Source organism: Lepisosteus platostomus, chromosome 23 (genome assembly GCF_059453375.1).
Source record: "Lepisosteus platostomus isolate fLepPlt1 chromosome 23, fLepPlt1.hap1, whole genome shotgun sequence".
Classification (NCBI taxonomy): domain Eukaryota; kingdom Metazoa; phylum Chordata; class Actinopteri; order Semionotiformes; family Lepisosteidae; genus Lepisosteus; species Lepisosteus platostomus.
In genome coordinates, this window is record NC_142633.1 from 15,618,859 (window position 1) to 15,631,115 (window position 12,257).

Here is a 12,257-nt window from a genome sequence, read left to right on the forward strand (position 1 = left end):
AGCACCTTTTGACCTTGGAGAGTAGAGATACTGTACGTAGAGATTAGGGTCAGTTCATTAAGAGGCTGTTGTTCTTTGGATGCGATTCAGGCAGCACCTGGTAAGACTGGCCTCAGGAAAGTTATGTAGATTTCAGCATGTACAGTAATCTCCTTCATCTCTGCATTGTGTTTTTTAACAGATTTAAAGCTTTTTGAATCCTGTGGGGCCTCTGATCTGAACCAGGCAATCACTGGCTGTTGAAATGGCTGCAGTTTCGTACCCTTAGTGAAACAGGAACAAAAGGCATCACGTAACATATTGAGTTACGGATTAGATAATGTGTCTTGCTTTAAAACAATTCTGAGAATGTTACACTGTAAATGTAAGAGCATTGCACAGAATAAAGTCATATTTGTCTGAAATAATTGAATCCCAGAAAACAAATCTATAACATTCTGCTCCATGGAAGTGCAAAGAAACTTTATAAAGAATCCTGCGAAGGTTTCCCTGGGGTATAAATGGAGGTAGCATACAGAAGGCATTCAGTAGTAGCGTGTATCACTGTCAGAGTGTCTTATGGTCAAATGAAATACTTTTTTTTTTTTGGACACAGTCACAGGTATTATGCTTGGTTAAAAATGGTGCTTATGTGAAGAAGGCTTTGGGGTTGATGTGTATTTGTTTTGTGCTGGAGCGCCTGTCAAGACCGGGGGAATCATGAGCTACAGCAGGTACCAGGGCACCTTGGTCCCCTCTGTCAAGAAGCTCAAACAGATAATCCAGCATGACGGGAGACCAAAGCATAGTGACCAAAGTGACAAAGAATGAGTTAATTGCACATAAACTAATCTACTGTAACTACCAGCTACTGTACCTCCCCTGTCCAACTGCACCTCCAGACCTCGGTGCAAGGGGAACGTGTGATGGGAACGGAGGGACCTAGAGCAATCTGGGCAGAAACGGGCAGCCAGGTGGGGCACTGGTCAGGGTTCTGGGCTGGTACTGTAGCTGGGAGGTTGCAGGTTCAGATCCTAGGGGACACACTGCTGAGCAGGGTAACTGGTCTGAAATGCTCTCGTATCATACCAGCTGTAAAAGTGGGTGCCAAAGTACAGTATGTTGCTTTGGATGAATATAAATTAGTCATTTTAATTGTAGTCAATTGTAATCTATGCCAGAGGAGGATTTGCAAAATGCTACCTACAGGGGAGTGAATAAATTATGATCCATTATTTTTTTGGATTTAGTAGTTATGAATAATGTGAATTTGTCTTTGTAGTGCTATTAAGACTACAATGTCGTGTTTTTTTCCTATTATCACCCATTTTACAATCTGTACATTTTTTTCTTTTATAAAAAAAAGTGTTTTATTCCTGTTTCAATGTTGCAGTGGATCTGTGAAGAGTGTGGGGACAAAAGTGATAGAAGGGGCTGTGTTATAGGCCCAGGGTGTCTTACTCTTTATGACTTTACCAAGTCACCAAAAAAAAGCTATGTGACTCTTCAATTGCCAAGGCCAACACTCAGTTTGCTCTTCCTTAGTTACAGCTGTACTCCATTCAGCTATATAAAGGGCCCTGGATTTTTTGTTTGTATGCTGTTGATCCTCTGTTTTCCACAAAAACATGGGGTACTTAAAAAAAACTAACATCTGATTAAAAAAAATTATATATTGTCAGCGGTAGGCGTTTTCTTAAGATTTGGAATACAAACTGGCGTCCAGACCTTTTGAGACTTTAAATTTATAGTTTTACGTTTAATGAAGAATTAAGAGACAGTATTAGGTTGTTTGTTTTTTTTTGCTGGAAGGGTTTGCTTTTTTAATGTGAGCTTTGTGCTGTGAATAAAGGTCAAATTTGACCTCAGTATCAAATCCCTTCGTTGTGTGGAAAATCTTTCATTTCCATCTGTGGTGACCAGCAGCCCCGGGCTGTCACTGCCTATAGAACTGTAGAAACACATGTGCATTGTGTTTGATTTTAAGTGTCAGACCCCCATCAGCTCCAGGACTTTCTCATACAAAACTAATGGAGAAAGAAAAAGCTTTTTTTTGCAATTCATCAACTACAAATTCTCATTCTCTTGGAGTGACTTGTTAGAAACAATATCTGTTTCGTGCACATTCTCTTCCCTTTTGCTTGGTCCTTCAGCTGCAGTTACAGTGTTATCAAAAAGTGCTCCAGGTTTGAATAGCCCTGTCCCTGCAATGAAAGTTCAGCTTAGAAAAGCCTCTCGAATCGGTCATTCGGCAGCCAGTGTGTCTGATTCTGGCTGCCAGCTTCTTGTGCAGTGCTGGAAAAGATCTCTTGCTCTGCAGTTTTACTGTGCTTTTTTTTCACTTTCAAACACACAAAGAAATATTTTTGGGGGGCATTTGCTATTCAAATACATTAAGGCTACTTCAATTAGCTAACACTCCCTGCAGCAATTCATTTCATGCCAAAGAGTCGATGATAACACCCTCCTTTAATAAAATCCAGTGACTTGTGGATTACTGATGAATGCTGCCATTGTTATCCACCGTGCACCTTATCAAATACCTTTTTTTTCAAATCATCGGTCGGGGATATGGAAAATTATGTAAAAATTGCATGATTCATTCTCATTACCATTTTGGAAGATCTTTCAATCAGGCGAACGGCAAATGGGTGTTTGTTTTTTTGTTTTACAGAACTCCATGTACTAGGAAACTGTAATATTGTGTCATAGCTATATACACATATGAATATCTATATATTTAGAACTTGATAAAATGAGTAGATTTTGAGCATTCAAGAAAATTGTCTTTGAAAGGACAAGAGAAGTCATGTTTCCACCTGAAAGGAATGTCCCACTCTTATGACTTGCAAACCTTGCGAACTTTTAAGTAGGTAAAGGCAAGATTCTTTCACTTCCAATCTCATGTCATGGGCTCTGGGCAATGCACTAGTAGTACCTTGATAAGACATTGTGTCCCTCTGCGCAATATTTCTTCTGTTTAAATAAGTGATGCAAATGTTTCAAACCTACTGAGCTGTAATGAAAATATACAAAAATAAAATATATATCACCATAGCCATATATCACCATATATCATTTAAGCAGGACCAAAGACGCTAGGGAGATTTTTTTTTTCAAAAAAGGCACTTAAAGGAGAGGGTTTCAGGACTCCAGGTAGGGGGTCTCAAAATTAAATGGAAATGTTTTAATCTAACAAAAGCATGTAAAATGAAACTTAAAGAGAACTAAAGGGAAACCTACTGGATTCTGGAACACCTGCTGGGAGTCCCTGGTTTAGGTCTTGTGTGGAAGAGATTCCTTTCCCAATCGTTGTATGACTTTTTGTTTAGAGGATTTGCCTTGATACGATCCCAGTGTGTGCTTTCCTGTTGCAGGGAAATGCATGTGAACTGGAAATGTTGCCAGCCCCAAGCAATGTGCTGGTGTGGTTGATGCTGTGCCCAGCAGAGAAGAAGCGCATATACTGTATAGGAAATCGAAAGCAGGGGGGTCCAGAACGGCTTGGGCAGCACAGGTGCCTGCTGACAGCTGCAGCCTGAGCCCTGTGATCCAGGTGTAAACTGGTGTAAGCCTTGTTCTAGTCGCTAGCCAACTGGGCATGCTGGAGCACAAACCGCGGACTGCCCACCGGGCAGAGCTTGGATTTTGTCGGTCGGGGGTCTCTTGGCTTTCTGGCAGACGGCAGCCCCCAGTACCTCTCTGGGTACCTGCTGGCTTGCAGTGACATCAGCGACGGATGCGCTGCTTCTCCAAGCACCACTGGCTCTCCCGTCGGGCACGGTGGAGCCTGCAGTCTGTCAGATGTTGAGCCGCTCTGCAGGAGGGCGTGTCAGCGGAGACTGTGTGCATTTGAGGGCGGAGTGGTGGCTCTGTGGCTAAGGATCTGCCCCTGTGACTGGAAGGTTGCCGGTTCAAATCCTGTGGCCGGCAGAGGAATCCTACTCCGTTGGGCCCCTGAGCAAGGCCCTTAACCCGAACTGCTCCAGGGGCGCTGTACAATGGCAGACCCTGCGCTCTGACCCCCAGCTTCTCTCCCTGTCTGTGTGTCTGTGTCTCCATGGAGAAAAGCTGGGATATGCGAAAAGACGAATTCCTAATGCAAGAAATTGTACAGGGCTAATAAAGAAACATTATTATTATTATTAAACATTATTATTATTATTATTATTATTATTATTATTATTATTATTATTAACATTATCTCTCCCAGTACTGGACCAGGGAGGAAGGGACTGGAAAATGTGCCGATTCCCAATTTTGTGGGCATGTAATAAAAAAATAATTGGGAATTCTCATTCCAATTTTTTTTTTAAAAATAAACCTTCAGGGAAGCTGAGAGGTGATTGTTTGCTGAGTAGACCTGCAGGCACTGACGGGTAACTAACTTATGCAAACAGGTGAAAAGCAGAGCATGTGTGCATTCTTGAGGGGTACTTTGGGTGTCGGTGCAGTTGGCTCTGATGTTCCAGTGTTTCATGTGTAAAAGGAAATGCGTCTGCTCTGCAACACAATTTACTGAACTTTACATAACCCCCACATTTTCTTTCTTTTCTCTCAGCAGGCATCTTCTGCAGCCAACCGAATGCTTGAGTCGCAGTCCATAAACGAGCTGAAAGCCGAGATTGTGTCCTTGAAAGGGCTTCTCCTAAGCAGGTACTGACAGACAGCTGCGTTGTTGTGTTTGTTTTTGTGGTTTAAGTTGGTGTTGAAACTCCCACACATGGAATCACAGAAATCATATCACAGTAAATGTAGTAAATATCAAGTGATACATGAGCGTATGTGAGAAACACACAGAGCAAGCATTGATTAACTTGATAGGATTGAAAGAAGAATTCAGAACGAGCATGCAGTGATCTAATCTTTTTCTAGCGATCTTGATAACTGCAAGTTCTACCTGTTTAGCACAACAGGTTTTCGTTAGCTTCCTTCTGCACAAGATTCTCTTGCCGTTGGTCTTGTTAGCCAGGCCTAGAGCCTGATTTCCCTGTGCAGCTAAACCCAGGCTCAGGTCTAATAACACTCCTCTGCACCTCTCATCCAGACAGAAAGAAACCTGCGCACGACAGATCATTGCCTCTCGCTCTCCTGAAATGTATGCAGTTTTAAACGTTCATAAATATTCATTTGATCCTATGTTCGTCATGCAAATGAAGTTTTTAAGCAATCGTTTACACTTAAAAATCATGGAAGATTAAAGCATTCTGTGCAACGCTTCTCGGGTACAGGAGTTTTGGTTGTTTTACATGTTTATTTAAAATTAATTTCTCGGCCCACTTTTTTTTTTCCCCTGCTTCATCATAAGCCTTTGCGCTGCTCACTTTTATAGCTGCCAGAAACTCTAGCACAGTCATCAAGGGTTAACATCACACTGGAGACAACTTGGGAATACATCTCCATGTTTCCTCAGGTTAATCTGTTTCAATCCTGTAATTCCTGTGAAAGGCAGAATTAACCTCGACCTGTCTGTGAATTTCTTAAAATGAGCTGGTTCTCCGAGAGGAAGGGGAAGACAAGGCGCTGAAACTTGGACCCAGCAGTAAAGGGTCGTCAGAAAAAAAATCGTTCCAGGGACACACAGACAGGAGCAGCAACAGCAGCGGAGAAAGTGACTGTAAAGCTTTCGTTTCGTTTCCTGGTAGTTTAAAGCGCTGCCGGTCCGGTCAGCTTGTGGCGCTTTTTCACGGGACAGTCTTTGGGATGGCGAGGCACACTGTGGGAGGCGGGGGGGGGGCACTTCTGCCTGGCTCTCCTCCAGGGCACTAGAGGGCAGGGCACACGGGCCCTGCGGGGGCACTCTTTGATCTGAGTGACAGCGCTTCACCTGAGCCGGTGGCGTGCTGTACGCGTGGCGCCCAGGCTCCCTCGCCAGCAGCCTCTTTGCAATACAAATGCGCGTTCGCCGCCAGCGGGGCTGGAGAGCGAGGACGCCCCTGAGCCGTCTCTGAGCAGATAGCGTTCTGGTTTTGTATGTGTTTTGTTAGTCTGTGTGCTTGAAGCATGGTTCGCCCCTGATCAAACAGCCTGCCACGAGGGTGATAAAAGTAGGCGAAATTTGTTTAGAACTGCCCTCCCCCCCCACCAATACTCCCCAGGGTGTGAGTGTGGGTGGGGGAGCTGGTTGGCGGGCGGGGGGGGGGGGATAGTGCTGTCATTAGAATGAATTTACTGTTCCTTTCCAGCGTGGCTAAGTGCTTTTTGAAAAACTGAGAGTATGCATTTTTTATAATGTGGGAGCAAACAAAATCGGCAAATTAAATTTCTTGATCGCGTTTATGATGATAATGAATAATGTGCGCATCATCTTGTTTGTATTGTGAAGAGATGCTGAGGTGATGGAAACTCCCACCGCTGCCTTTTTTTTCCCTTCCTGTTCTGCTGGTGAAGTCAAGACACTGCCTGCACCTGAAAAGACTGCAGTTAGAGCTGTGAGCAGGCCTGAAGTGCGAAGCCTCTGCTCTGTGCGGGTGCCTGGGGCGGGGTGGCTGACCAGTAGGGTCCCACAGAAGGGAAAATAGAAGAACGGACTGAATGATTCCGTCGTAATAAAAGATTTGAGAGTTTAGGACCAGCACTCCCACATTGATACTGTACACGCACCAGGATAAGGGATGGGCAGTGAAAGGCGTGGACAGCTTGATCTACCTGAGTCTTCCTAAAAAGCAGTGCAGTTATGTGCACACTGCCTCCCTTTGACCAAAATTCCCGTCTCCACCAGAATCCTGGAAGTGAGAGTATCCTGAGTAGTTCCGTGAGCAGCAAAGCTCACACAGCGCAGCATTTGTCAGTAATCCACAAGTCGCTGGATTTTATTAAAGGAAGATATTGTTGGTGACTCTTTGGGGAACAGCAGTTTTATCCCTCGGTCCTTAGTCACTACTGCATGCTGATGCTGTGTGACTCCTATTATAAGCAGAGGATTTAGTTCTGAAAGTGTGAGCAAAACCAAAAAAAGCGTTTTGGTCCAGAATGGTTCCTGAAAACGTCCCAAGCTTTCCCTGCGAACCTCAGCGACTCCCTTCTGTCTTGATTCCTCCCTTCCCTCTCCCAGGAGGCAGTTCCCCGCGTCTCCCTCGGCTCCCAAAATCCCGTCCTGGCAGATCCCGCTGAAGCCGGCCACGCTGAGCAGCTCCCCCTCGGTCAACCACAACAACAGCAGCAGCGACATCTCCCCCGTCAGCAACGAGTCGGCCTCCTCCTCGCCCGTCAAGGAGGGCCACAGCCCCGCGGGCGCCCCGGCGGGGGGCCAGGCCCTGGCCGGCGAGGGGCCGTTGGCCGGCCAGCTGCCCCTGGACGTGAAGGGGCAGGTGCGCATGGAGGTGCAGGGGGAGGAGGAGAGGAAGGAGGAGGAGGAGGAGGAGGACGACGAGGATGACGACGACGTGAGCCACGTGGACGAAGAGGAGCCCCTCCCCGTGCAGACGGAGGACCGGCGAGGGGGGGACGGACAGATCAACGAGCACGTGGACAAGCTGCGGCGCCCGGAGGGGGCCAGCAACGAGAGCGAAGTGGACTGAGTGCCGCGCTTCTCCTCCCCGAATCGCTTTTTGTCCTCTGCCATTACGACACCTCTGATTCTATGATTTCTCTGTATGATATAATATGCATCTTGGCAGGCTGGAAACATGCGTGACTGCAGGTCCCGGACCGGGGATCTGCAGTGTCCTGTACAATATGTGGCTTGATTTTCAGTTTTCGTCACGCAGATTGGTGCAACATTATTGCATGGCTGGGCCAGTAGGTTTTTCTTTGTGGATCTTCTCAGAGCACAGGATGACTACATGAAAGCAGCACAGAGTCTGGCCCTTTTATTTTTTCCCTGCTTACGCTCGACACAGAGTTCTGCAAAACAGACCGACATGAAAAACCAGTAACTGTTGTGAATGACATTACACGGAACATAGTGACTATAGACTACATTAATGCATAACCAAATTGTTAGGGTAATCTGGTAGTTTGACTATTTGTTTTCTTTCAAAACAGGGAGCTACAGTGAGTAATTTTGGACACCAAAGAGGTAGAATATCGACAACCCTGTCCAATGCACTTTAACACCAGGTCACAAACTAGGTGACCAATGTTTCTGTGCTTGCTTAAAAGCTGTTTTTTGTGCAACCAAGTCAGCTATCTCAGTAAGTGAGATTTATTCATTTCAGTTTATTTCATAGCCTGTCCCTGCTGGACAAACCACCTGGCACCCCACAGACGTAGCAGGAAGAAAAGTGTGGTATTGTGCTAGCTTCATCAGGCGCTTAGGAAACTCCTGAACGTTACGATTATTTCTAACATTCACTAAAATAGAAACTTGGATTAGTTTCATAATCACTTGGTTTCAGTCAAGGAATATACGGTTACAAAGGACAGAGCCACAAACCCTGGAGGAAGGTGAAGTTTTTTCCTTAGCCTTCTGTTTTGTTCTGTATGTGCGCAGTAAATCGGTACGTTTCAGGCTGGTGCATTTGCTCAGTTTCAGGTGGCATTGCTGATTCGTGTATGAAGTGTGTTAATAATCTAATGATCAACAAATAACAAATGCTTTAGTTCATGCAACACGAAATGTCAGGGAGGCTAAAAATCTGAAATCTAATACTGAAAGCCTGTTATATTACATGACAGACCCTCCAGTCCAAATTATATTGCCCGCCTACTGTGAATGATCTTAGCATGCACCACCGTTTTTGTCGTTAAACTGTAGTACAATGGATTCACAAGCAGCAATTAGGGCTTCTGCCTTAAACTGGGACTTACCTATGAAAATCATGGGGGCAGGAGAAAAGAGAATGAAGACAGTCTGCAGTGTGAGTGCCGAGTAATGTATGAATTTTTCACTAATGAAATTACTCATTCACCCAGCTGACAAGAAGATCCTTCAAGTGAGAAGTACAGTATCTGTTCTGCTATTAACAAATCGTTTTCATGGAAAAAGCTGGAGGTGGCTGGGTAAAATACTTTGAGGCATTAAGAGGGAAGAGTCTGCTGCAGCTCAGGCACTGGTCAAACAACATTTGTTTCCTTTTTTAAAACAAGTGCTAACCTGTATTTTGTTCCGGAAACTGTTTCTTGCCTTTCTGCTCAGTCAACCCACTGAGTAATTTAGAGACATGACACTTTCTTTTTTTAAAAACAATTGTGTAAATGGTGATGAGTAATCTGGAAAAAAAAAGAGCAGAATAAGATGTACAATCCCAGAAGCCAGGTCCCTGTCTATGAGTGTGTGGCTGACATATGTGTCCAGCTGTTGCCAGAGTTCACCTGTCACACAGTAAAGCACAACAGTGAGATAGTGACTGATATGAACCTGCCTGGATAGCGTTCACAGGCTTCTTGAAAAATAAACCTTGCACAGGAGCTGTTCGTTGACATTCAAACGTTAGCACAAATTTGTTACCAGCTTAAAATGCAATGCTTGCTGGAGATTTTAAATGTCCGGTTTTCCTTTTTTACAACTCTGCGTTTCTCTTTGCAGTATGATTTCTAACTGAAAGCTGTCAGCTGGTAATTGTGACTATGTATAACTGCTGATATCTAAAGAAAATGTATATAATTGTAATAAATCTGGTTTAACACAATACACCACATGCTTGAAGTACAGACTTTGTTTCTGTTGCAAACAATAGTAACAATAGCAACTGCAACTATTCTATAGAAAATCATGATACGTGGTTTGTAAACTCATGATATCATCTGTAGAGTTACACAAATTCATGAAAAAGAAATCGTGGTGCTGAGAGCTTATGACAGCAAGCTGATTTCACTGCACTTTGCCGTAGTGTCTTGTCATACTTGTGCAGAAAACATCATTCTGTTGGCAGGGGAAGTTTCAAGGCAGAGAGTCCAAGTGAGAGGCGACAGAATGTTTTCCACATCAGTTAAAGCTTAAACAGCACACAAGGAAAATAAATGGTTGTATGACTCCAATTAAACACACTGCCATCATGAATTCGGAAGAAAGTACACTTTTGTGATATTTGTAGCATCTCAAGTTTGAGGGTTTATTTCGAAGACGGATTTCCTAGCCTCTTTCTCCGACAGAGGATGGGTATACTGGCATTTTATTCTCCTTGAAATTAATGCTTACTGAATTTGTCAGTGTTCTTGGGAAAAAAAAACTATTTGACTCAATAAGCCTAAAATGACACCCTTTAAAAAATGAAGTAGGGCGAGTGAATATTCCAGTGCATTATCAAGTTTATGAATTTAATTTATCTGTCAGGGACGAAATGATCAATAGCATTTGATGTATTGATGTGGTGTATAAACTTCTGGATGGTTCGATACCACATCCCTTTGTAATCCATTAACCTTTCCCATGAGTTCAGTCCTACCTGAGATTTATTGGGGCTGCTGTAATAAATGCACTTGTACATCATTTAGTGCCCTGTGGGATATATTGTGCATTCTCATTCAGAAAGCCCCCATCTGATGCAATTTCTAATTTCTTTGTACATTTTTAAGGGGGGCTGGGAGGGACCTGATATATTATTGGATGGGCAATCCTCTATGTGCTGTTTGTTTGAAAAGGGGGAACTATTGTAGTTATTAAAAACAGCAACTGTTCTTATTCAAGAACCAAAACGTTCTAAAAGCATAGTTTGGCTTTTCACATGTCTCTTGCGTTACCAAGGGAGTTTAAAGCTTTAGGCTCATCAATCTGACTGCTAAACGTAGACCACTCAATAGGAGAATGTATTGATGTGGCCTGAGCTGCATTGTTCTCCTCAACTGAGCACTCAGCAGGTTAGAAGGCTGAGTGTCTCCACTGATCAATGATAGGGTATTTAGCCGTCCCCTGCCAGATCACCAGGTGTGGCTGTCCATAGTCAATTTAATGTGACAAGAGACTACTACATTTTTCAGTTTGTGTTGGCCATACAGTGGTGAATTTTACTGATTCCTTTTCAGTGTTGTGACATGTTAAAAATTGCATGAAACAAATAAAAAATGATTTAGAGATTAAACGTATGTTTCCGCCTTTCAGAAAAGGAACACCCTTTGCACGTGGGAAATTTTATTTATTTTTTGCAGCCTATGCAGTGTGCAATACTAAAGATCAGTATGAAAACTGCACTGTTCTTTAATGGTGGCAGTCCATAACTAAACCCTGGAGGCAAAGTTTAGCATCTGTTATTTCCATACCTCCATGCATTCTTTCCAGCCTAGAAATGGACTCTAATCTGAGGTACTTCAGTCTTTGTTATAGACAAGCATATATTACATTGCAATATTACATCAAATCCTTTGCGGCGCATGACCTCAGTTTCTGTTTTTGTTTTTGGCTCTTTACAGGGTTAGCTATATATATTAAGAAATAGTAATTCAAGTAGTTACTTACACTGTTTTAAACTTTTTGTGGTGGTTAGTTTTATTAGCGAAATTTGAATCAGAGAAAATACTAATACAAAATTGTCATTTTTGCAATAAATGGAGAAAAAAACAGCCTGAATTTCCATTACTTTCTTGGCATTTCCCACTAGCAAACCTCAAGACGTCGAAAGTGAGCAAAGTGCCTACTTTTTTTTTCTGTTACCAAGGTCATTTTTATCTGCAATAAATCTTGTTTTTTATATCTGCATCTTCCCCTACGCTCATTTCACGGGTTATTTTGCTGCAGCCCATGTAGCTGACAACAAAAGGAAATAAAACCACAAACGGAGAAAAGCAGAACCTTAAATGTTAAAGGGGTCTTTTAAGTTTGTTTTGTAAAAAAAAAAGGAAATCACTAACATTTCTTTCCATTGCTTGTTGTGAATGAACGGAGTCAGCTGAGAGAAAGATGGCGAGTTTGGGTAATCTTACGTATACATGTTACAATCATATCTTTGAGTCCGTGATAAAAAAAAGAAGTGAAAACCTTTTTACCTCACTTTACAAAAGACAAGAGGCACAGAATTATTCACCCTACACCTGTGAGCCTTTTTTTTATTTCCTAGAATACTAAGATAAAGTGAAGGCGATTTTGTGCCAAGTAGTTCAATGTTGCTGTTAAATAAAGTCCTTACAATTAGGAGGGATGACAATAACCAAGCCTTATTTGTCCCAGATTTCCATTGTCATTACTCGCTAGGAATATTTACCATCAACAAACCCCTCTTTTAAACAGTGAAGTATCCTCCTCCACCCCATCTTCACGTCCCCAAGTTGTTCAGTGGAGCTGCCCCTTGGTTAACTGGTTAACTCCTCACCCTGCAGGGGGCTCCCAGCCTGCTCGCCCTGTGACCCAGGGGCTGCCCCTGGACCAGGCTGCTTAAAGCAAATGTCACCATACTGAAATTACT

At 43.2% G+C, this 12,257-nt stretch overlaps 1 protein-coding gene across 2 annotated transcripts in view; it reads left to right on the forward strand.

The window, feature by feature from the left end:
* pex14 (peroxisomal biogenesis factor 14) overlaps positions 1-9,553 on the forward strand; it is an 83,949-nt gene extending 74,396 nt beyond the window's left edge. Inside the window, exons 8-9 of one of the 2 annotated variants that reach the window (XM_088617511.1) lie at positions 4,541-4,635; positions 7,034-9,553. In XM_088617511.1, coding sequence (XP_088473637.1) covers positions 4,541-4,635; positions 7,034-7,499 — 561 coding nt within the window. In that variant the 3' untranslated portion in view covers positions 7,500-9,553. The remainder of the gene's footprint in view (positions 1-4,540; positions 4,636-7,033) is intronic. The other variant, XM_088617512.1, reaches the window with a different exon arrangement.
* Positions 9,554-12,257: the final 2,704 nt, after the last annotated feature.